At 36.9% G+C, this 24,130-nt stretch overlaps 3 protein-coding genes across 3 annotated transcripts; all 3 read right to left on the bottom strand.

Moving 5' to 3' along the window:
• Positions 1–1,293: 1,293 nt before the first annotated feature.
• LOC139453262 (postacrosomal sheath WW domain-binding protein-like) lies at positions 1,294–1,864 on the bottom strand. Its single transcript, XM_071234897.1, has 2 exons — positions 1,558–1,864; positions 1,294–1,421 (listed from the first exon to the last, which is right to left on the bottom strand). The coding sequence occupies exons 1-2, from the start codon at positions 1,862–1,864 to the stop codon at positions 1,294–1,296; spliced, it is 435 nt and encodes a 144-aa protein (XP_071090998.1).
• A 13,680-nt stretch (positions 1,865–15,544) lies between these two features.
• LOC139451695 (postacrosomal sheath WW domain-binding protein-like) lies at positions 15,545–16,322 on the bottom strand. Its single transcript, XM_071233014.1, has 2 exons — positions 16,010–16,322; positions 15,545–15,651 (listed from the first exon to the last, which is right to left on the bottom strand). Exons 1-2 carry the CDS (start codon positions 16,320–16,322, stop codon positions 15,545–15,547), a joined length of 420 nt encoding a protein of 139 aa, XP_071089115.1.
• Positions 16,323–22,087: 5,765 nt separating this feature from the next.
• LOC139451694 (postacrosomal sheath WW domain-binding protein-like) lies at positions 22,088–22,866 on the bottom strand. The gene is made up of 2 exons (XM_071233013.1): positions 22,554–22,866; positions 22,088–22,194 (listed from the first exon to the last, which is right to left on the bottom strand). The coding sequence occupies exons 1-2, from the start codon at positions 22,864–22,866 to the stop codon at positions 22,088–22,090; spliced, it is 420 nt and encodes a 139-aa protein (XP_071089114.1).
• Positions 22,867–24,130: the final 1,264 nt, after the last annotated feature.

Here is a 24,130-nt window from a genome sequence, read left to right as displayed (position 1 = left end):
GAAATATTTCATAAACCATATATATGCTCTACAAATTGGCTAGTTTCAACGGTAGAACAGACACTTAGGGATCAGTTTATGCAAAAGTGGCGGGAAAGTATGGAGTCGAGTCCAAAGGGTATATATTATAAACACTATAAGCAAAACCCAAAATTTGAAAACTATCTGTTACTCCCTAAAGGCAACTATATGCCGATATTAAAATTTCGTACCTCAAATCACGATTTGCCCGTTGAGACTGGCCGATGGCAGAATATACCAGAGAAGATAGACTTTGTCAACTTTGTGATTCACTCTCGGTTGGAGATGAGTTTCACTATCTTTTCAGATGCGAAGCTCTACTCCAACAAAGAATTCGGTATATTCCCAAAAAATACTACTTGTGGCCAAATATTTTTAAACTCTGTAAAACTGTTTCACCCAAAAGGCTAAAAGATATAAGAAATTTGTCCAGATATATTGTATGTCTATATAAGTTATTAAGAAAGAACCGTTGACCCTGTCACTTGTCATGTTGATATCTTTTTGTATTTTCATATGTATATATATATAGGTGTAAACGCTCATGTACCACCGGTGGTGGTTTCTTTGAGAAATAAACTGAATCTGAATCTGAATCTGAATCTGAATCTGACATTGCATTCACTTGCAAATAAGTATATCGTGATGTTATGGTATAACATAAAAAGGTTATTATACAGCAGTTTTCATATCATACCATATATCAACTTTCGACATTTCTCAATGTATACATACATACATACATACATACATACATACATACACACAGACCGACGCACGCACGCACGCACGCACGCACGCACGCACACACACATACATACATACGTACAGTGTAAGAGGACGTTCTTGTTTTGCTGCAGAGTGTTATGATGTACAAATGTGTCAGCATGTCAAACCATAACACACCAATGACAGGGGAGCAATCGGAATGCCAGTGAACACACTTATCAGGAGATTATTTATTTATTCTCCCTTCAGTGTTTTATTGTACGATAACCAACGACCACGAGTCGTTTATGTCGTTTAGCATCATGATAACCACACTTAAAATACATGCATGTTGTGCTGATAGTGTGAGTATAGAAGCACAACATGACTAAAGATCATAATAAATATATGTTTATTTTCAATATAGAACAACAGCCATCAAAACATCACTCACGCCATTGCATCGTGCAGCATGACAACCCCAACTACAAGACGACTAACTGCAGTAGCATCTGTATTACATTTGCCAAGCGGATAGACCACAGTGGACTTTAGGCATGTCACTTAGATTCCCATGAAAGCGGGGTCATAGGCAGCAGGTCCTGCCGGAGCAACCGCAGTGGCGGCAATAGTTGTGGGGGCAGCAGCAGAGGTGGCAGCATACGCATCGAGTTCACCAATATAACCAGGACCTGTAATGGATAAAATGATTACCATCCCATAATCACAATTCGAGAGTTATTTGAAAATGTGTACACTTATTTCAGCATAGGATCAATGTTTCTCAGTTAAGGCATGATTCCTATCACATGGTAAAACTTTACTGACCGTAACCCTGTGAATGAATGGCACCGGCGCCCTGTGATCCTGGCTGGACCAATCCTTGGTTGAGGAGTCCTGACCCGAGACCAAGAGGGGAAACACCCAGACCAAGAGGGGAAATTCCAAGTCCGAGAGAGGGGATTCCAAGACCGAAAGGGGGGATTCCAAGACCGAAAGGGGGAATTCCAAGACCGAATGGTGGGATGCCTGCACCGAATGGGTGAATCCCTCCGAAAGGAGGGAAACCAATTCCAAAACCATGTGCTGTTGTTATGGCAACAAGGCAGACAACGGCGACAGCAAGGACCTTCATTGTTTACTCAAATCTGGGGAATATGAGAACAGGTACATGTAGTATTGGCCAACGTAAAATATTTATTTGAGTCACTCATTGTTATGAAGTGAAGTGAAAAGGGGGTTAACGTCGCGTCCAAGATGTGTGTGTGTGTGTGTGTGTGTGTGTGTGTGTGTGTGTGTGTGTGTGTGTGTGTGTGTGCCTGTTTGTGCGTGTGTGTTTGTGTCTGTCTGTGTGTATATCTGTGTATGTGTGTGTGTCAGTGTTGTCTTGCTGCTTGTCAAAATTAATGCCGAATTTATAATGCTAACCCACTGAGGTACGATGTTACGGTTGAACATGAATACCCCACTCAGACACAGTATACTGACTCCGAGGCGACAAGTCCTTGTTTTAGCCCCTAAATGCCGAGCGCCAGCCCGGACGACACTTGTGGTGATGGTGATAGTAATGATTACAAACTAATGCGATCAAATGAAGGATATATAGTGAAGTATTTAGCTTTTTCAGTGGCACTTGAAGTAGTGGTTACAAGTATATTAACAATGACTACGTTAAAACATTCCTCGTTTATTTCATCAAGCATATACTATCTATTTTCCATTACCAAATTGCTAAACATTATTCACTTAGGGTCATACCTATTAATAATCACATGATAAAGTGAAAGTCATGATGGAACCTTGGTAATATAGACTTGCTTCGATGGTTGTATTCAACCTCATCTTATTGTACTTGGAAACACACTATTTTACTTTACTTCTTTACATTTTTTAAAACTCAGAATATTTTATGTATATTGAACATATTTTTTATACAAAATAAATTATCATAATGTGAAAGCCAAACTGTTATAAAATCACCTTTGTCTGAAGCAAAATTCTCTCATCCCAAATGTATAATCGTTAGTATACATGCATTTGTCATTGTTTCCTTTTACTTTGTAACGAACTCTGATGAGAAAGAAAACTGTGACTTCCATTATTCTTTGGAAATTGGGTCTGATCAGGTCTGGTAATGCGGAAATTCCTACATCTTAAGCATGAGGGCGGCTTAAGCTGTCATTTCTTCTACAATGTAAATACTTATGACGTCATACAGTAAAGAAACTGTGACAAATTTAACTGAAAAACGAATACTTTGATCGGAACTGTGTTGGCCTACGAGGACGGGCTGATTCGGAAAGTAAGGTATACACGATAACGTCCATCTTTTATACGAGCATGGATGTACATGCGAACAGGTACGTGTGCGGCCATAAATTATATATGTGTCTGCATTGTCACCATTTGTCGACGTGTTATACAATGTACATCGGTGATTGGTATATCACTGAGTGATGGATGTGTTATTTATTCATCTGGGATTGATCCAGATGGACGCCAACAAAGGACAGTGAATAATGTCATTAACTCAGTTTTGATGCTTTGGTTAAGATGATTCACGCGATGTAATTCACCATATACTCATATCTTATTCTTATTTTTGTAACATATTTAAAAAAACTAATAATACTATAATAATACCCCAAACATTACAGGTACACAGTTTATATACCTGTATATGAAGTAACTATGTAGCATTTACACCATTACTTCAACCACACTTTTGTAACTAAACCTGCCATGTACAAGATGGAGTTAAATTATGTTTACTGTTTACAAGAGAATACGTAGTGAGTGAGTGAGTTGGGTTTAACTCAGTTTTTAACATTATTAGTATTAGTCAGTATTACAGTTATATAACGGCGTTTCAGCTTAATGTGGGAGGAAATCCCGAGTTTACAAGAGTGAGTGTGACAGAGGACATGTCGTGTTTCTATTGAAAACAGCTTCATTTTTTTACTTAAACCACAACAATATCATACTTTGTTCGGCAAAAGTTTTGTGAATGATGACAACGTGACTAAACCCTATCCTTTATGGCGACATTCAACTCCATTATACTGATTCATTATTTAAGCGTCCCGTGAAGATTCCGGGTGAGAATTGGTCTTCAGCAACCCATGCATTTCGTAAGAGGCGACTGACGGCATCGGGTGGTCAGGCTCGCTGACTTGGTTGATGCATGTTATCGCATCTCAGTTGCGTAGATCGATCCTCATGATGTCAATCACTGGATTGTCTGGTCCAGACTCGATTATTTACAGACCGCCGTCATATAGCTGGAATAATGTTGAGTGCGGCGTTAAACAACACACAAACGAAAACAAACAATTATTGAAGCAACGACCACCAACCATTGTATGTATTCATTAAAGAAGCATGTATTTTTGCAGCACAAAGGGTGGCCCAGTCTTCTAAGGCGCCGCGATTCGCTTTGCAGAGCTGCGTCCATTTGGCACGCCCCGATTATGTTTCTAGGTTTGTCAGCACCATACCCGTGCTCGTGGGTTTCACCAAAGCGGTTAACGTTTGAGATCACTTCGGTCTTTCTTCCCACATTCAGCTGACACGCCGTGATATAACTGGAATACTGTTAAAAGCTCACTCACTCACTCACTCACTCACTCACTCACTCACTCACACACTCACCCTTCTTAAAATAACCTCAGAGAAGTTATGCATATGTTCATCACCAGTTTCTGATGCTTGAAATAACAACTATCCGCTATGATGAAGTTTTTCACATAGTGTTTTCTCGTCAGGTAACGTTTTTCACAATATTGTCCGGAACCTTTGACTATGTGTATTTTTATGTATATTTGAGTATGAATATTTGAGTTGTAACTATACATATGGTCACATCGTTTAGTGATTAATGCCCCATCGGTGAAGGAATGAAGATGGTCTTTAAACTTGTTTTGTGGGATAGAACTAATTTAAGCGAATACTTTGAGTTTTTTTGGTATCCACATGGTATTAATTCCACATATCTCAAATACTTCCTGTGAATATAAAGACAATCCTGCCTTAGTTGCATTAATGATTTTGGTTAATCTATGAATCATGGATTTGGTGAGTACATTTGCTGGATCAAGGAATACATATCTCTGTGAACAGATTTTTATGGAGCTTTGGAATCCAGTCCAAAATATGGGCGGGCAAGTATTCAGGCCCGAGTCGCAACATTGTAACCTGCCCCGTGCTTTAACAGCCAACTTCGTTAAAAAGATCGTGGATGATTATCGCATATTTTTTTTCTCAGTTCTTTTTCAGTTTGACGCTATATGAATGTGCTCTACACAGTCAGATTATTTTGCTATCCCAAACCATTCATAGTTCAGCCTCATCTCACAGCTGCTGATATGTTCCATATAAAACTACATAAAGTAAGTTGGTCAATATTCGTGTATCTTCATTTGAATACATCCACTGGTTCCCTTTGGTCATTTCTTTCCAGGAGAAAGCAGGCGATTTAATTTACCTAACATTTCATATTGTACGGAACGTGCATGCAGTTTTTATTCAACGACTAAACCAACATCACAAGGTATCCGTTCTTGTTTACGTTTGTTATCAAACTTACGAAAGCGTGAGTGAATTAATATATATTAAATGAAAGTCGTTACAGAAAGGTCAGAGTTTGGGAATTAACCAATCAAATTCCATTCAAAAGGACAACCTTTACCCATAGGGATTGAAATGAACGCTACATCGGTACTTTAATTAACATTACTTATTCTAATTATTTTAATCATGACCAATTACTCCATCCGAGTAACCCCGATTATGTTTCTGAATTTGTCAGTCCATACCCGTGCTCGTGGGCTTCAGCAAAGTGGTAAAAGTCAGAGACCTGTATACTGAAATTTCTTTATTTCAGAATTGAGGAGGCCACAGGCCAATAGTATATTTATAATTATTACATTCAGAGCAGTAGAGTCTTTAACGTAATATATTTCCTGTGTCTCATAGCATGATAATTGTAAATAGACAAATTTTATGAAAGTAAGCATTTCAAGTTGTTTAACAGAGATGTGAATTTAAAGAAATTGAGATTGACAAAGTAATATTGACGTATATGCATTATGTTTAATAAAATGGACACATAACAAGAAAGCGATATTCATCCTTAATGTCATTCAGGGCTCACAATTAACAAATTCTTCACATTTAAAACCCATGTAACGCCCAGTTTCAATAAAAAGGGCATGTGAACAACGTCGAAATCTTGCTTAGGAAACCTGGAATTTGTTACATTTAAACAAGATAATTACTGTTCTGGATAATAATCATTTTTTAACATTTTGTGATAAATACATTTGTTTGATTCAGATACAGATTGAGACCAATTGTGTAAATATATACATTTTAGTCTTTGTGTCAATGATCTAATGAAAAAAGAATGGCATTGTATGATTTGTTCATACCATGCGTAGCCCTAACCAACGGAAATAAGCAAGTCTTTTACATCTGTTACTCAATTTCGTTTTCCATTTTTATCAAAGAGTACAATGAAAGTATAACAATTTTTCGTGAACCTCTAAGATGGCGTATTTAAGAATCTTAACCAATATGTAATAACCTTTATTAACATACATTGGGAATCTGCCACAATCACCATACCATAACATTTGGTGTATTAACCTTTACACCAAGGAATTTCTTGCAGGCATATAAAAGTACTTTTTCTATTATATTTCAAGCCTACTGAGTCCCTAGATCTCTGCTCTATATAGTAATATCGGACTTATCTTTAAATCAAATATCTAAAAGAACGATTTGTAAGTAATATTTCCAAGAGTAAAGATTTGTTGTAACACACCGATAAGTACCTTTTGGGCTTGCATTGATGTTTGCTTTGCAGGCATAGACCAAGCAAGATGATTTGTAAAATATACAACTGAAGACTTGTAGAAAGAGATAGTGTCTAGGCGTTCGCCTTTGTAAAACCATTTTTCCTTTTGAGCAAGTACCCCACCATTCGTAAAAGCAACGATTTTCGTTTTACCTTTGTTTACAGTTAACTTCCATTCATCATTAGTATTGCTCCAATTCGTTAATTCGTCTCTGTAAACCACCAACAGTACTTGAACATAACATAATATGGTCCGCAAATAATAGTAAAAACTATTGCGTTATATCAGGAGGTAGTTGAAATACACTCATCTTGAATTTGTGTTGCTAATTCATTAATAAAAAATGAGCCTTGTCTCACTCAAAGTTCACTATCGAACATTTCCGTCAATTCCCGGTTATTTCTAACGCACATTTTTACATTTTCGTAAATATTACATAGAAGTCTGCTCATCTTACAACTAAGACAATGGTAATACAGAGGTGACCACAACTTATTTCGTAGTACAGAGTCAGATCCTTTGCAAAGTCAACAAATAATGAACACGTTTTAACGTGCAGTGTGATAGTCATGTATGGATTGGAAATCATTGAACAACACATGAAGATATTGTAAGGATGTTTATTAACAGGTATACAAACAAGCGATTACATCCCAAACATCAAGAAAATAAAGAAATAGGGGATGTATTATTTGATAATAAACCTTGAAACACATCAGCAAGGTTGTCCGTGTTCTCATTTACTGTTAGCGGTTCTATCACAATGCAATAATGCACTTACCATTACCATTGGATTGAATGGCACCAGCGCCCTGTAACCCTGGATGGACTAATCCTTGGTTGGGGAGCCCTGAGCCAAGACCAAGAGGGGAATCACCAAGTCCGTAAGGGGAAATTCCATGTCCGAGAGGAGGAATCCCAAGACCGAAGGGGTGAATTCCAAGACCAAAGGGGGGAATTCCAAGGCCGAAGTGGGGAATCCCTAGGCTGAAAGGAGGAATGCCAATCCCACCGAAAGGAGGGAAACCAATTCCAAAACCGTGCGTTCTTGTTATGGCAACAAGGCAGACAATGGTGACAGCAAGTACCTTCATGGTTTATTAGAATCTGGGAAGTAAGAGAAAATGTATATGTGTAAATTGAAACCGTGAAATACTTATTGACGTCATTTCTTTTTTGACGATGATTTACAAATGTAAATGAAGGACATACTGTAAACAATTTTAGTTTTTTTCACTGAGAACTAAAACTATATTAACAAAGGCAACTCTAAATTCAACTCCATCCTAAATTTTAAACGCTTATTTACATGTTACCAAGCACGTTTGTATATTCACAAACACACTGACTTTGACAACCCAAAACGTTGTAATATCGCCTTTGTCCGAATGAAATAACAATCACCCAGAAACGTCCCGATCGTTATAATATTTATTTTTATCTTCTTGTAATTTGAATCGAATGTAAATTAGATTATGAAGCATCCAGTGATCTGAATTATTGTTCTTTTAGGATTGGATTGGAATAACATGATAATGCTAACATTCCCATCACTGCATATTAAGATGTTTAAGACAATGCAATAATATGTATTCCGTCATAAACAGAGCGGTAAGAATTATGTAAATAATTATATTCGTGCATATGGATAATCCGTGAGAAGGATCCGGTTTCATATACCATGCAAGTACTTCATGTGAACATGAAATGAAATTAATATATGCGATGACGACATTAAACTGCACACAGGAATACTTACTTATACAACGATGGCCAGTCTATGTTAGCTGTGTGATAGTGTCGTTATTTATTGACAAGGACTCATTGATTGACGGCAACAGTGGACAGTAAATTATGTCATTCCTTACAGACGTCTATTCACGGGATGTGAGGAATTCATCAGCTCATTACACATATAGGGTGAATACATGTCAACTTGTGGAGAGAGAATGAGAGAGAGAGAGAGAGAGAGAGAGAGAGAAAGAGAGAGAGAGATAAAAAGAGAAAGAGAGGGAGGGAGAGAGAGAGAGAGTAATTCTTGTTATTTTAAATACAATTTTCATTGAATGATGTACGTAAATTATAAGATTTCTAATTGTACGTGTATCACAGGAAGACATTCGCTTATTATATACAAGATGGGTAAATTTTGACGAAAATATGTTGCCCTAATGCATTCCAAATCATAGCAAAGAGAACCTTATCTTCGGTAGTGTAACAACAACATAGTTTACGTACTCGCAGTTGTCTTGGCTCCCGTTAGATCCTCTTGTTTTTGTTTTTAATTGGTGTAAACTACACTAAAAACGAGCCTGAGCTACTTTAAATTTGGAAACTATTATAACCTCAAAATACAATTCCGAGCAAACGGATTGTTTACAAAAGGTATAACTATTGGCTTCGATGCCCGGAAGGAGCCCATCACCCTACAATTTACCGTATATTACCTCCACACAAAATAAAAATACAAGGTAATTAATAATATGTGAAAAGTATTATGCTTAAATTGTTGTTCACATACATAGTCAAATCAGGCAGAAAAAGATTTTTTTGCTAACTTTTGAAGCCCAATTAATCACATTTCCCATTTTCTGATGTATGAAACATCATGTTATAACACCTTTTATTACCCATATGGGCTCAAATATGCAGTGTAATAACTTTTTAATATTTGCACAGTGTGCAATTAGTGATTCTCGAAGCTGATTGGTCAGTGGAACAAAGATCAATTTTCATTGGACAACGGAACTATTTTTTTCTCATCCCATTCATTCACAAATCCAAGCCTTTCCATTCAGATGTTTTACGTGCTAGAATCTCACTGATTCGAGATTTTTAAGACAAGACACATAGTTTCATATTAACAACATGGGAATTTCACATTATCATTTTTTTCATTTATTTCACATGATTTTTCATTTTACAGTAAAAACCAAAACTACGTCCCCGTTTGTAAACAAACATGGCTGGCCATTTAAGACCTGTCAAAGTAAATGACCTCGTTAAAGCGGACGGAGATCTGACCGACATGAAAAGTTATTCGTATAATTCAACCTCTGAACACATTTAATATCTTTGTTGTCAAAACTGCATATGGCCAGATTGAAGTTCCAAGATTCAGATTGTGATGTTGCCAGAAACTGTTTCTAGGGCGCCAAGATCATCACCACCAAGTCCTGGTTTGCGTCTGTGTTAGAGGGCTTGCTGTTTGATGAATTTTACGACCACCCGAATCCAAAAACCGGACTTTGTATAGACAGGTTTGCCTTTGTGAACGATGATGACATCGATAACTGCCAATGAACATGAAAACACAATGAAAAGTCTAAACTTGACATGAACTTAGTTCACAAATGTATTTATAAAGGTAAGAAAAACACGAAAAATATGACTACTCACACTTTCAACGATGGCATGAGAATAAAAACAAATTCATTTTGCAACGACATTTAGACTTTCCGAAAGACATCATAAACATACACTATTTCGTACAATTTCGTAACGTTGTGTGAAGAAATAAGGACGTGACACTTTTTATACAATGTATACGTTTTTCGTAACTGCGACGTCTGCAAAGTACGGCGCTGAACGGTAAGCAGGGTGACTGACGTCCGCTGAACATATGACTATGGGGGTTAATGACACAGGAAAGGTGCAACTAAACATTATTATTTGCAAATTTATCATTTCGGCATGCACATCAGACAGTTCAGAATTCGAACTGTCTAATTTGAAGGAGATGAAGGGTAGCATAGAGTGTTACCTTAGCGACATGATTACCAGCATCTGGTTGCAAAATCGATGCACTATGCTGAACTCGGAGGTTTTGAAATCAAAACAAAAATAATTAAAAATACAAGGAAAGGAAAACTTACCCCAGTGAGCTGATCCTGTGTCCGATATTGACCTAAATGAACTCCGTGAATGCGGACAGTCTCCAGATACCGTGTTTGTCTATCAACAGGTATTCGACCATTATGAATCACATCAAAATATCAACAAACTCCCGTCATCTGACTGTGTATATTCCGCGTTTGACAAATCCTCCTGAAATCCCACATGCACATGTTTCCCATCAGTGACACTTGTCTCAAATCACACACGATGTTAATTAAACTTGTTGTCCGGATTAAACTGTAACCGGTTCTCTTGTCATTCCTGGTTTCGGCTGTCTCATATCTGGGTCAAGTCGGGTCATTCATTCCGACACTGTGACAGCAATCGTACTTTTAAAAGTTTACCAACTTTTCGTAACTTTTCTCTAACAAACAAGACTTCTGTACATTCCGTCTATGTTGTTGTTATAGGTTTTGGCATTTTTGTCAAATGACACATACAAAAATTGACAGGTTTTTCCGTGTTTCCTCTTCTCAATGTGAAATGCATGTAGCCTATCTGCCGATGCACGACGGGGCCTGTCTGTCAGTGACGAGATCTTGTCAAAACAAGCTTTGAGTAAAAAACCTGATGAACCTTTTTCGAAACCTGTCTTCTTTATCAATGCTAGATAGTGTACGTTGTGTAAATCGGACAGAAATATAACTGCAATAATGTGATTTTTACAATTTTTTAACAGAACTATTTTTTATCACGCGTAACAACATGTTAATTGAGTAATGCGGTTGGAATGCGTGTACAGTGTTTTTTCACACGCGGATTGATACAAAACAGCTGATTCTTGATCGGCGACAGTTGATTGTTTTTTTCTTGAAACATGTCTTTAATATGAATATGGGTAATAAATAGAATAACTCACTCGGTACGATTGATTACGGAAAATATGTCACTCGTGAAATTAATGTTTTAAAATCCTCGCTAAAGCTCGGAACTTCAAACATTAATTTCACTCGTGACATATTTTCCGTAATCACTCGTACCTCGTGGGTTATTCTATAATTAACATATCTACTTTCAGGCACTCGCAAAATACTGCAGCGATACTTTGAAACACGTTTTCTATGGATAAAACTATAGTTCGATATCGGTCGCATTCTCCTGCGCTAAATGTGCTGTTTGAAAACTCACGTTGCGCGTTTGGTTCCAAATTAAATTTAACACGGTTAAATCTACAGTTAACTAAGCTGAACATTGAAAACACAGTTTGTTCATCTTCTAATTTGAAGGCGTTTTAAATAGATTGCAAAGCATGTAATATCCTTGCAAAAAAAGAACTATGATTCTTTAAAACACACCATGATTTGAGGCTTTTGAAAAATCAACATATGCAGCATAAACCTTACCCTTACTTAGACAAATGCCGTTGGATAATTACTTGCCAAATAAATATATTATCAACAGCAGATGCAATTGACCAGAACACTAGTCTTGTTGAGTACAGACGTATATAATGTACTAAATACACTTGAATATCGAAATGTTACGAAGTGTATTAATGTACATGTTACTTATTACCGTTACAGATACACTGTTTTGGTTGAGTGAGTGATTTGGGTTTAACGCCGATTTTAACAGTATTCCAGTTATATCGCGGCGTTTCAGCTTCATGTGTGAGGAAAGCCCCACGTGATGCAGGTCTCAGACGTTTACCACTTCGGTGAAACCCACGAGCACGGGTATGGTGTTGACAAACCTAGAAACATAATCGGGGCGAACCCGGATTCGAACCCACAATCATAGGTTTCTGGCTTGCAAAAGGGACGCAACTCTAGATAGCGAATCGCGGCGCATAAGACGACTGGGCCACCCGTGCCGCCTGTTTTTGTTGAGGTACATAAGGTTATATTACAATGCTGACGTCTGGACTGAAAATGGGCAACGTACTGTGTAGAACATACATAAACATAAAGGATATTGAGGTTATCAGCTTTAACACACGGAGACACGTGATCGCCAAGCTTGTGTGTGTGTTAATAAATGCCGGTAAACACATTTTGGTAACCGCAACTGTGCAGTTTTGAACCTATAGTTGCACGTATCATTATTTCAAAATTTCTACTGACAGTGATTACGAAACACGTTTTGTTTTTCAACATTAACTTCATCAGAGATGCGGCCGCCACATCAGCTGTTTCATTCGGACGTGAGTGTTGTGATCTGAACAAGAATCAGTATTTCTCAAATTAATTGTTGAATTGTTTATGGTCAGCCTTAAATGCTACTGGCATTTAACGGGAATATATTGAATGAAATTAATATTGTAATAAACAGAGTTTATTACATTGTTATGCTTCTTTGGCATGCAATTGATGTAATTTATGTCTGTATCGTTTACACCATGAGGCTAAAACAAGCAGTTTCTACGATTAATACATTGTTGGAAGAAAATCAGGTATCAATGCCAACACGTTTTGAATTGTCTGTGAATCCGTGTACATGTGTGTGTGTATGTGTGTGTGTGTGTGTGTGTGTGTGTGTGTGTGTGTGTGTGTGTGTGTGTGTGTGTGTGTGTGTGTGTGTGTTTGTATGTACACTCTTCAAAAAAAAGAAACGCACAGGTAGATTTTTAGTTAATGCATTTTACCTAATGAAGTCGATATATTTAATTTAATATTCTCATAGATGCAAATATGAAATTTTGGAGCTCGATAGTCACATGTTGTCGTTGTACAAGGGCATTGAAAACTGTTCATTGTCATAACACATTAGGGCACAAGGTTGCAATGAACTCAGTATCTCGTTCTCGTAGTCAGCTTCAATGAACTACATACTACCTGTGCGTTCCTTTTTTTAGGAGTGTTTGTACATATGAATTACGGCTATCGTTATTTCGAAATTAGTAGACTAGTGCAAAATATGGAGGTATACGTAGGTGTATAAATCTACAATTTCTAGTGCGGGTAAATACTTAAAATTGAAGCGACTAAAACTTCAACATAATCATAAGATATATTTGCTGAACGCAAAGTTTATTTTACGGTTTTGACCCTTTAATAAGCATATGTTTATGAGAAACTATTGATTAGTGATGATGCCAGGGGATGGCGAAAAGGTGAAAGTATCCTGCCATTATTGATCTTTATTGAACGATATCAGATCATCGATATACCTGCAGCTTAGATTATACCTCTTGACCAAATGTCCTTGTTCAGATTCTGACAATGCAATTCATATGGATAAAGAAACAAATCAGCTGAGAGGGGAGCATAATTAGTGTCCATGGGGATGAATACATGTACATCATTCCTGCATATCCTATTTCTAAAGCTCCCAAAGATGTTGTCTTTGAGGAAAACCTGGATTTCACACATTGTTTTATCAATTAACTTCAGGTGACATTTCTCACAAATTGCCCTGAACCTTTGAGTTGTAACTATACATATTGTCATCACATTTAGTGACAAATTCGCCATGGGTGAAAAAATGAAATTTCCCCTTAAGTTTGCTTAAATTATTAATGTAATTAATAATAATTTTCCGAGATTGCAACACATTCAAGCAAATATTTTAAGTTTTTGAGAATGAACGGTGTCTTAATTCCACTTGTCACAAATACTTTCTGTCAATATAAAGGCAATGCTTCCTTGGTTGTATAAAGAACTATGGTTAATCTTTGAGACATGGATTCGGTGAGTACATTTGCTGGATCCAGTAATATATATCTCTGTATACAGATATTTTTGAGCTTTGGAATCCAGTACGAAAGAGAAATTGACAAGTCTGCAGGCCAAAAGTTGATCCCATATATCGGACCGGGTGGAACAATTTTACCTGTCCCGTGCTTTGACATGTCAGCATCACAACTGATTCAATTTTGTTTGTTTGTAACACCGCACTCAGAAATATTGCAGCTATATGACTTCTCCAAGATAAAGATGGTTGATGATTATCGTGTATTTTAATCTGTATAGCAAGACGGGTTTCTTTCAATGTAGATCATTCAACGGCTACAACTTTTAAGCCCATTTTGCAGTTTGACGCCACATATATGTGCTCTATAGTGTCAGTTTATGTTGCTGTCCCAAACCATTCATCTCCCCCACAACTAAACCTATATTTCATATAACACTGCAAAAAGTGCATTCAGCATTCGTGTATTTTCATTTTGATTATATTGACTGATTCCCTTTATACGGCCATTCTCTCAGTAGATCAGTCAGCAGACGATTTAATACACCTAGCATTTCCTATTGTATGACACGTTTATGTAGTTTATGATACATCTAAGCAGTTTTTATTCAACGACTAAACCAACATCACAAGGCATGCTTTCTTGTTTCCGTTTATCAAACTTATGAAAGCGTGAATGAATGAACTAATCAAACGTACAAGTCTTACAGAAAGAGTTTGCGAACAAGAATCAAATTACATGCAAGAGGAATAAATATAAATACAGGGATTAAAATGAAAGTTAAGCAAGTTCTTTAATATAATTACATTATGTTATATATTCAATCATGATCTCTTACTCCAATTTGTTTCTGAATTGTCTGCACCACCTCCGTGCTCGTGGGTTTCACCAAAGTGAAAACAAGAAGTGACAAAACTCTTTCCATACCCAATAGAAATCTCTACATAAAGCAGAGTCGACAGTACGATGCCAACTATATCATGAGAATATGTTTATGAATCACTATCAAATAGTAATGATACCAGGTGTCCGCGAAAAGGTGAGCGTTTCCTGCCCCACTGGTGGCACCCGTCACGAACACACGCAAAGGAAAGTCAGTTGTTAAGTCCGATATATATCTATATCTCCGAGTGAAATCATCATGATAGACGTGTGTTACCGTGTAGTGTACTGGTCATGTATGGATTGGAAATCATTGAACATTCAACACATTAATATACTGTAAGGATATTTATTAAGAGTTATACATATAAGCGATTACATCCCAAACATCTTTGTTTAGAATGCAAAACATGTCAACTTTGAAGACACAACTGCTTGAAGCAATACTGACAGTATCTGACACCAATACTATCAATGCAAAACTGGCTGAACCAGAATGGATAGCCCTGATTTTGAATACCCGAACTAAGACACTGTTTCTGTTCATTTAGAGTATCATGTAGGTGGGGTCAAGAGCAGTTGCGGCAATAGTCGTGGGAGCAGCAGCAGAGGGGGCAGCAGCAGCACTAGCGTCGAGGTCAACATACACAGGACCTGCAGGAGACAAAATACAATAAACTGACTTTGACACGATACCTAATGCATTTTGTACAAACACATCAACACTGTAGTCATGTTTCTGATCTACTGCTGGTTTCTTTTGTATCAATTGCATAAGCATCGAGATAAAATAAAATGAACTGACTATTAAGCCATGTTTCTTATTTACTGTATGTTCATTTCTGTAAATTTATAGAGGCATCGAGATCGTACCAGAACCAGAATCTGTAGAATAGAAAATAAATAAATAGGAGATGTATTACTTGATAATAAACCTTGAAACACATCAGCAAGGTTGTCCGTGTTCTCATTTACTGTTAGCGTTTCTATCACAATGCAATAATGCACTTACCATTACCATTGGATTGAATGGCACCAGCGCCCTGTAACCCTGGATGGACTAATCCTTGGTTGGGGAGCCCTGAGCCAAGACCAAGAGGGGAAACACCAAGTCCGTAAGGGGAAATTCCATGTCCGAGAGGAGGAATCCCAAGACCGAAGGGGTGAATTCCAAGACCAAAGGGGGGAATTCCAAGGCCGAAGTGGGGAATCCCTAGGCCGAAAGGAGGAATGCCGATCCCACCGAAAGGAGGGAAACCAATTCCAAAACCGTGCGTTCTTGTTATGGCAACAAGGCAGACAATGGTGACAGCAAGTACCTTCATGGTTTATTAGAATCTGGGAAGTAAGAGAAAATGTACATGTGTAAATTGAAACCGTGAAATACTTATTGACGTCATTTCTTTTTTGACGATCATTTACAAAATGTAATGCAAATGAAGGACATACTGTAAACAATTTTAGCTTTCTTCACTGAGAACTAAAACTATATTAACAAAAAGCAGCTTTATATTCAACTCCATCCTAAATTTTAAACGCATATTTACATGTTAACAAACACGTTTGTATATTCACAAACACACTGACTTTGACAACTCATAAGTTGAAACATCGCCTTTGTCCGAATGAAATAACAATCACCCAGAAACGTCCCGATCGTTATAATTTTTGTTTTTATCTTCTTGTAATTTGAATCGAATGTAAATTAGATTATGAAGCATCCAGTGATCTGAATTATTGTTCTTTTAGGATTGGATTGGAATAACATGATAATGCTAACATTCCCATCACTGCATATTAAGATGTTTAAGAAAATGCAATAATATGTATTCCGTCATGAACAGAGCGGGTAGAATTATGTAAATAATTATATTCTTATATGGATAATCCGTGAGATTTCATATACCACGCAAGTACTTCATGTGAACACGAAATGAAATTAATATATGCGATGACGACATTAAACTGCACACAAGAATACTTACTTTTCTACGGATCAGAATAGGTTTACCAGGAGAGTCCGAATCGGAAAGTGAAGTCTGCATCAAAACGTCAACCTTTTATACTAAGACAGACGGTTATATGCACCGGTCCACTTACGGTCATAAATTGTAAATGTGTCTGCACTATGACGAGTTGTCAACGTATTATACAACGATGGCCAGTCTATGTTAGCTGTGTGATAGTGTTGTTATTTATTGACAAGGACTCATTGATTGGCGGCAACAATGGACAGTAAATTCTGTCATTCCTTACAGACGTTGATTCAAGAAATGTGAGGAATTCATCAGCTCATTACACATATAGGGTGAATACATGACAAATTGTGGAGAAAGAGACATATCAAGAGAGAGAGGAATAGAGAGAGTAATTCATGTTATTTTAAAAACAATTTACATTGCATTGTAAGATTTCTAATTGTACGTGTATCACAGGAAGACATTCGACTATTATATACAACATATATGTTGCCCTAATGCATTCCAAATCATAGCAAAGAGAACCTTATCTTCGGTAGTGTAACAACAACATAGTTCACGTACTCGCATTTTTTTGCTAACTTTTGAAGCCCAATTAATCACATTTCCCATTTTCTGATGTATGAAACATCATATTATAACACCTATTCCCATATCTACTTTTAGGCACTCGCAGAATACTGCAGCGATACTTTGAAACACGTTTTCTATGGATAAAATTATAGTTCGATATCGGTCGCATTCTTCTGCGCTAAATGTGCTATTTGAAAACTCACGTTGTGCGTTTGGTTCCAAATTAAATTTAACACGGTTAAATCTACAGTTAACTAAGCTGAACATTGAAAACACAGTTTGTTCATCTTCTAATTTCAAGGCGTTTTAAATAGATTGCAAAGCATGTAATATCCTTGCGAACAAAACACTATAATTCTTTAAAACACACCATGATTTGAGGCTTTTGAAAAATCAACATATGCAGCATAAACCTTAAAAATAAAATAAATATATTATCAACAGCATATGCATTTGACCAGAACACCAGTCTTGTTGAGCACAGACGTATATAATGTACTGAATACACTTAGCTGCTATTTGACTCCATAATTATTTGGATTTTGTTTATCCCCACTCTTATGAATGATAACTCCTAAGTTCTAAGAGATTTAAAAATGTGCTTTCTCTGATAAATTGTTACACATAAGTTAGTATATGGTACTATTAGATCAGATGAGAACTTGTAGAACTTAGCAATGGAGATTTTTAATACGTTTTTACTCTACAATGTTTCTTTTTCTGCTTAACCGCCAATCTTACCTGTCTAAAGTGGACTGATCACACATATCCCCATTATCACATTGAGTTTCAATTAACAGGACAGTTTGCAATGAAAGCGGTCGTAAAGTGGTTATACCCATTGGTAACAGAAATGGGTTGGATAACACTGTATTGGAGTGTGAATAGTTTAAGTGACAACCCATTTATGTCATTCAATGTTATCAGCTTTACTCATCATACACTATCCAGATTTTATTCTTATTTTTTGGGTCATAATGAAAATACATACCAAGAGTCAAACTGTATGTTTAGTTGTTTTTCTAAATTTGTATTATGTATACACAAATATAGAAAGGTGTCTGTGTACATTCTGCATAAAACTCATACAAAAATAAATGTCGAAATGTTACGAAGTGTATTAATGTACCAGTTACTTATTACCGTTACAGATACACTGTTTTGGTTGAGTGAGTGAGTGATTTGGGTTTAACACCGATTTTAACAGTATTCCAGTTATATCGCGGCGTATCAGCTTCATGTGTGAGGAAAGCCCGAAGTGATGCAGGTCTCAGACGTTTACCACTTCGGTGAAATCCACGAGCACGGGTATGGTGCTGACAAACCTAGAAACATAATGAGGGCGAACCGGGATTCGAACCCACAATCATAGTCTTCTGGCGTGCAATAGGGACGCAACTCTAGATAGCAAATCGCGGCGCCTAAGACGACTGGGCCACCCGTGCACCCTGTTTTGGTTGAGGTACATAAGGTTATATTACAATGCTGACGTCTGGACTGAAAATGGGCAACGTACTGTGTAGAACATACATAAACATAAAGGATCAGGTTATCAGCTTTAACACACGGAGACACGTGATCGCCAAGCTTGTGTGTGTGTTTGTTCAGTTTTGAACCTATAGTTGCACGTATCATTATTTCAAAATTTCAACTGACAATGATGACGAAACACGTATTGTTTTTCAACATTAACTTCATCAGAGATGCGGCCGCCACATCAGCTGTTTCATTCCGACGTGAATATTGTGATCTGAACAAGAATCAGTATTTCTCAAATTAATTGTGGAATTGTTTATGGTCAGCCTTAAATGCTACTGGCATCTAACGGGAATATATTGAATGAAATTAATATTGTAATAAACAGAGTTTATTACATTGTTATGCTTCTTTGGCATGCAATTGATGTAATTTATGTGTGTATCGTTTACGCCATGAGGCTAAAACAAGCAGTTTCTACGACTAATACATTGTTGGAAGAAAATCAGGTATCAATGCCAACACGTTTTGAATTGTCTGTGAATCTGTGTACATTTTTAGTAAATGCATTGTACCTAATGAAGTCGATATATTTAATTTAATATTCTCATAGATGCAAATATGAAATTTTGGAGCTCGATAGTCACATGTTGTCGTTGTACAAAGGCATTGAAAACTGTTCATTGTCATGTCACATAAGGGCACAAGGTTGCGCTGAACTCAGCATCTCGTTCTCGTAGTCAGCTTCAATGAACTACATACTACCTGTGCGTTTCTTTTTTTTTTGAAGAGTGTTTGTACATATGAATTACGGCTGTCGTTATTTCGAAATTAGTAGACTAGTGCAAAATATGGAGGTATACGTAGGTGTATAAATCTACAATTTCTAGTGCGGGTAAATACTTAAAATTGAAGCGACTAAAACTTCAACATAATCATAAGATATATTTGCTGAACGCAAAGATTATTTTACGGTTTTGACCCTTTAATAAGCATATGTTTATGAGAAACTATTGATTCGTGATGATGCCAGGGGATGGCGAAAAGGTGAAAGTATCCTGCCATTATTGATCTTTATTGAACGATATCAGATCATCGATATACCTGCAGCTTAGATTATACCTCTTGACCAAATGCCCTTGTTCAGATTCTGACAATGCAATTCATATGGATAAAAAAACAAATCAGCTGAGAGGGGAGCATAATTAGTGCCCATGGGGATGAATACATGTACATCATTCCTGCATATCCTATTTCTAAAGCTCCCAAAGATGTTGTCTTTGAGGAAAACCAGGATTTCACACATTGTTTTATCAATTAACTTCAGGTGACATTTCTCACAAATTGCCCTGAACCTTTGATAATAGAGTTGTAACTATACATATTGTCATCACATTTAGTGACAAATTCGCCATGGGTGAAAAAATGAAATTTCCCCTTAAGTTTGCTTAAATTATTAATGTAATTAATAATAATTTTCCGAGATTGCAACACATTCAAGCAAATATTTTAAGTTTTTGAGAATGAACGGTGTCTTAATTCCACTTGTCACAAATACTTTCTGTGAATATAAAGGCAATGCTTCCTTGATTGTATTAACAACTATGGTTAATCTTTGAGACATGGATTCGGTGAGTACATTTGCTGGATCCAGTAATATATATCTCTGTATACAGATATTTTTGAGCTTTGGAATCCAGTACGAAAGAGAAATTGACAAGTCTGCAGGCCAAAAGTTGATCCCATATATCGGACCGGGTGTAACAATTTTAACTGTCCCTTGCTTTGACATGTCAGCATCACAACTGATTCAATTTTGTTTGTTTGTAACACCGCACTCAGAAATATTGCAGCTATATGACTTCTCCAAGATAAAGATGGTTGATGATTATCGTGTATTTTAATCTGTATAGCAAGACGGGTTTCTTTCAATGTAGATCATTCAACGGCTACAACTTTTAAGCCCATTTTGCAGTTTGACGCCACATATATGTGCTCTATAGTGTCAGTTTATGTTGCTGTCCCAAACCATTCATCTCCCCCACAACTAAACCTATATTTCATATAACACTGCAAAAAGTGCATTCAGCATTCGTGTATTTTCATTTTGATAACATTGACTGATTCTCTTTATACGGCCATTCTCTCAGTAGATCAGTCAGCAGACGATTTAATCCACCTAGCATTTCCTATTGTATGACACGTTTATGTACTTTATGATACATCTAAGCAGTTTTTATTCAACGACTGAACCAACATCACAAGGCATGCTTTCTTGTTTCCGTTTATCAAACTTATGAAAGCGTGAAAGAATGAACTAATCAAACGAACAAGTCTTACAGAAAGAGTTTGCGAACAAGAATCAAATTACATGCAAGAGGAATAAATATAAACACAGGGATTAAAATGAAAGTTAAGCAAGTTCTTTAATATAATTACATTATGTTATATATTCAATCATGATCTCTTACTCCAATTTGTTTCTGAATTGTCTGCACCACCTCCGTGCTCGTGGGTTTCACCAAAATGAAAAAAAGAAGTGACAAAACTCTTTCCATACCCAATAGAAATCTCTGCATAAAGCAGAGTCGACAGTACGATGCCAACTATATCATGAGAATATGTTTATGAATCACTATCAAATAGTAATGATACCAGGTGTCCGCGAAAAGGTGAGCGTTTCCTGCCCCACTGGTGGCACCCGTCACGAACACACGCAAAGGAAAGTCAGTTGTTAAGTCCGATATATATCTATATCTCCGAGTGAAATCATCATGATAGACGTGTGTTACCGTGTAGTGTACTGGTCATGTATGGATTGGAAATCATTGAACATTCAACACATTAATATACTGTAAGGATATTTATTAAGAGTTATACATATAAGCGATTACATCCCAAACATCTTTGTTTAGAATGCAAAACATGTCAACTTTGAAGACACAACTGCTTGAAGCAATACTGACAGTATCTGACACCAATACTATCAATGCAAAACTGGCTGAACCAGAATGGATAGCCCTGATTTTGAATACCCGAACTAAGACACTGTTTCTGTTCATTTAGAGTATCATGTAGGTGGGGTCAACAGCAGTTGCGGCAATAGTCGTGGGAGCAGCAGCAGAGGGGGCAGCAGCAGCACTAGCGTCGAGATCAACATACACAGGACCTGCAGGAGACAAAATACGATAAACTGACTTTGACACGATACCTAATGCATTTTTGTACAAACACATCAACACTGTAGTCATGTTTCTGATCTACTGCTGGTTTCTTTTGTATCAATTGTATAAGCATGGAGATAAAATAAAATGAACTGACTATTAAGCCATGTTTCTTATTTACTGTATGTTCATTTCTGTAAATTTATAGAGGCATCGAGATCGTACCAGAACCAGAATCTGTAGAATAGAAAATAAATAAATAGGAGATGTATTACTTGATAATAAACCTTGAAACACATCAGCAAGGTTGTCCGTGTTCTCATTTACTGTTAGCGGTTTTATCCAAGTGCAATAATTCACTTACCATTACCATTGGATTGAATGGCACCAGCGCCCTGTAACCCTGGATGGACTAATCCTTGGTTGGGGAGCCCTGAGCCGAGACCAAGAGGGGAAACACCAAGTCCGTAAGGGGAAATTCCATGTCCGAGAGGAGGAATCCCAAGACCGAAGGGGTGAATTCCAAGACCAAAGGGGGGAATTCCAAGGCCGGAGTGGGGAATCCCTAGGCCGAAAGGAGGAATGCCGATCCCACCGAAAGGAGGGAAACCAATTCCAAAACCGTGCGTTCTTGTTATGGCAACAAGGCAGACAATAGTGACAGCAAGTACCTTCATGGTTTATTAGAATCTGGGAAGTAAGAGAAAATGTACATGTGTTAATTGAAACCGTGAAATACTTATTGACGTCATTTCTATTTTGACGATGATTTACAAATGCAAATGAAGGACATACTGTCAACAATTTTAGTTTTTTTCGCCTTTGCCCGAATGAAATAACAGTCACCCAGAAACGTCCCAATCGTTATAATATTTATTTTTATCTTCTTGTAATTTGAATCGAATGTAAATTAGATTATGAAGCATCCAGTGATCTGAATTATTGTTCTTTTAGGATTGGATTGGAATAACAGGATAATGCTAACATTCCCATCACTGCATATCAAGATATTAGAGACAATGCAATAATATGTATTCCGTCATGAACAGAGCGGGTAGATTTATGTAAATAATTATATTCGTGCACATGGATAATCCGTGAGAAGGATCCGGTTTCATATACCATGCAAGTACTTCATGTGAACATGAAATGAAATTAATATATGCGATGACGACATTAAACTGCACACAAAAATACTTACTTTTCTAAGGATCAGAATAGGTTTACCAGGAGAGTCCGAATCGGAAAGTGAAGTCTGCATCAAAACGTCAACCTTTTATACTAAGACAGACGGTTATATGCACCGGTCCACTTACGGTCATAAATTGTAAATGTGTCTGAACTATGACGGGTTGTCAACTTATTATAAAACGATGGCCAGTCAATGTTAGATGTGTGATAGTATTTATTGACAAGGACTCATTGATTGACGGCAACAATGGACAGTAAATTCTGTCATTCCTTACAGACGTTGATTCAAGAAATGTGAGGAATTCATCAGCTCATTACACATATAGGGTGAATACATATCAAATTGTGGAGTGAGAGAGAGAGAGAGAGAGAGAGAGAGAGACAGAGAGATAAAAAGAGACAGAGAGAGGGAGATAAAGAGAGAGAGAATAATTCATATTATTTTAAATACAATTTACATTGCATGATGTACGTAAATTGTAAGACGTCTAATTGTACGTGTATCACAGGAAGACATTCGCTTATTATATACAACAAGATGGGTAAATTTTGACGAATATATGTTGCCCTAATGCATTCCAAATCATAGCAAAAAGAACCTTAACTTTGGTAGTGTAACAACAGTATAGTTCACGTACTCGCAGTTGTCTTGGCTGCCGTTAGATCCTCTTGTTTTTATTTTTAATTGGTGTCAACTACATTTAAAACGAAATGTGGAAACTGTTATAACCTCAACATACAATTCCGAGC

The sequence above is a fragment of the Haliotis cracherodii genome, unplaced genomic scaffold, assembly GCF_022045235.1.
Source record: "Haliotis cracherodii isolate W230 unplaced genomic scaffold, xgHalCrac1.p SCAF_9, whole genome shotgun sequence".
Taxonomy (NCBI): domain Eukaryota; kingdom Metazoa; phylum Mollusca; class Gastropoda; order Lepetellida; family Haliotidae; genus Haliotis; species Haliotis cracherodii.
Note: the sequence above shows the minus strand (reverse complement) of the source record. Positions and strands in the feature narration are given on the sequence as shown.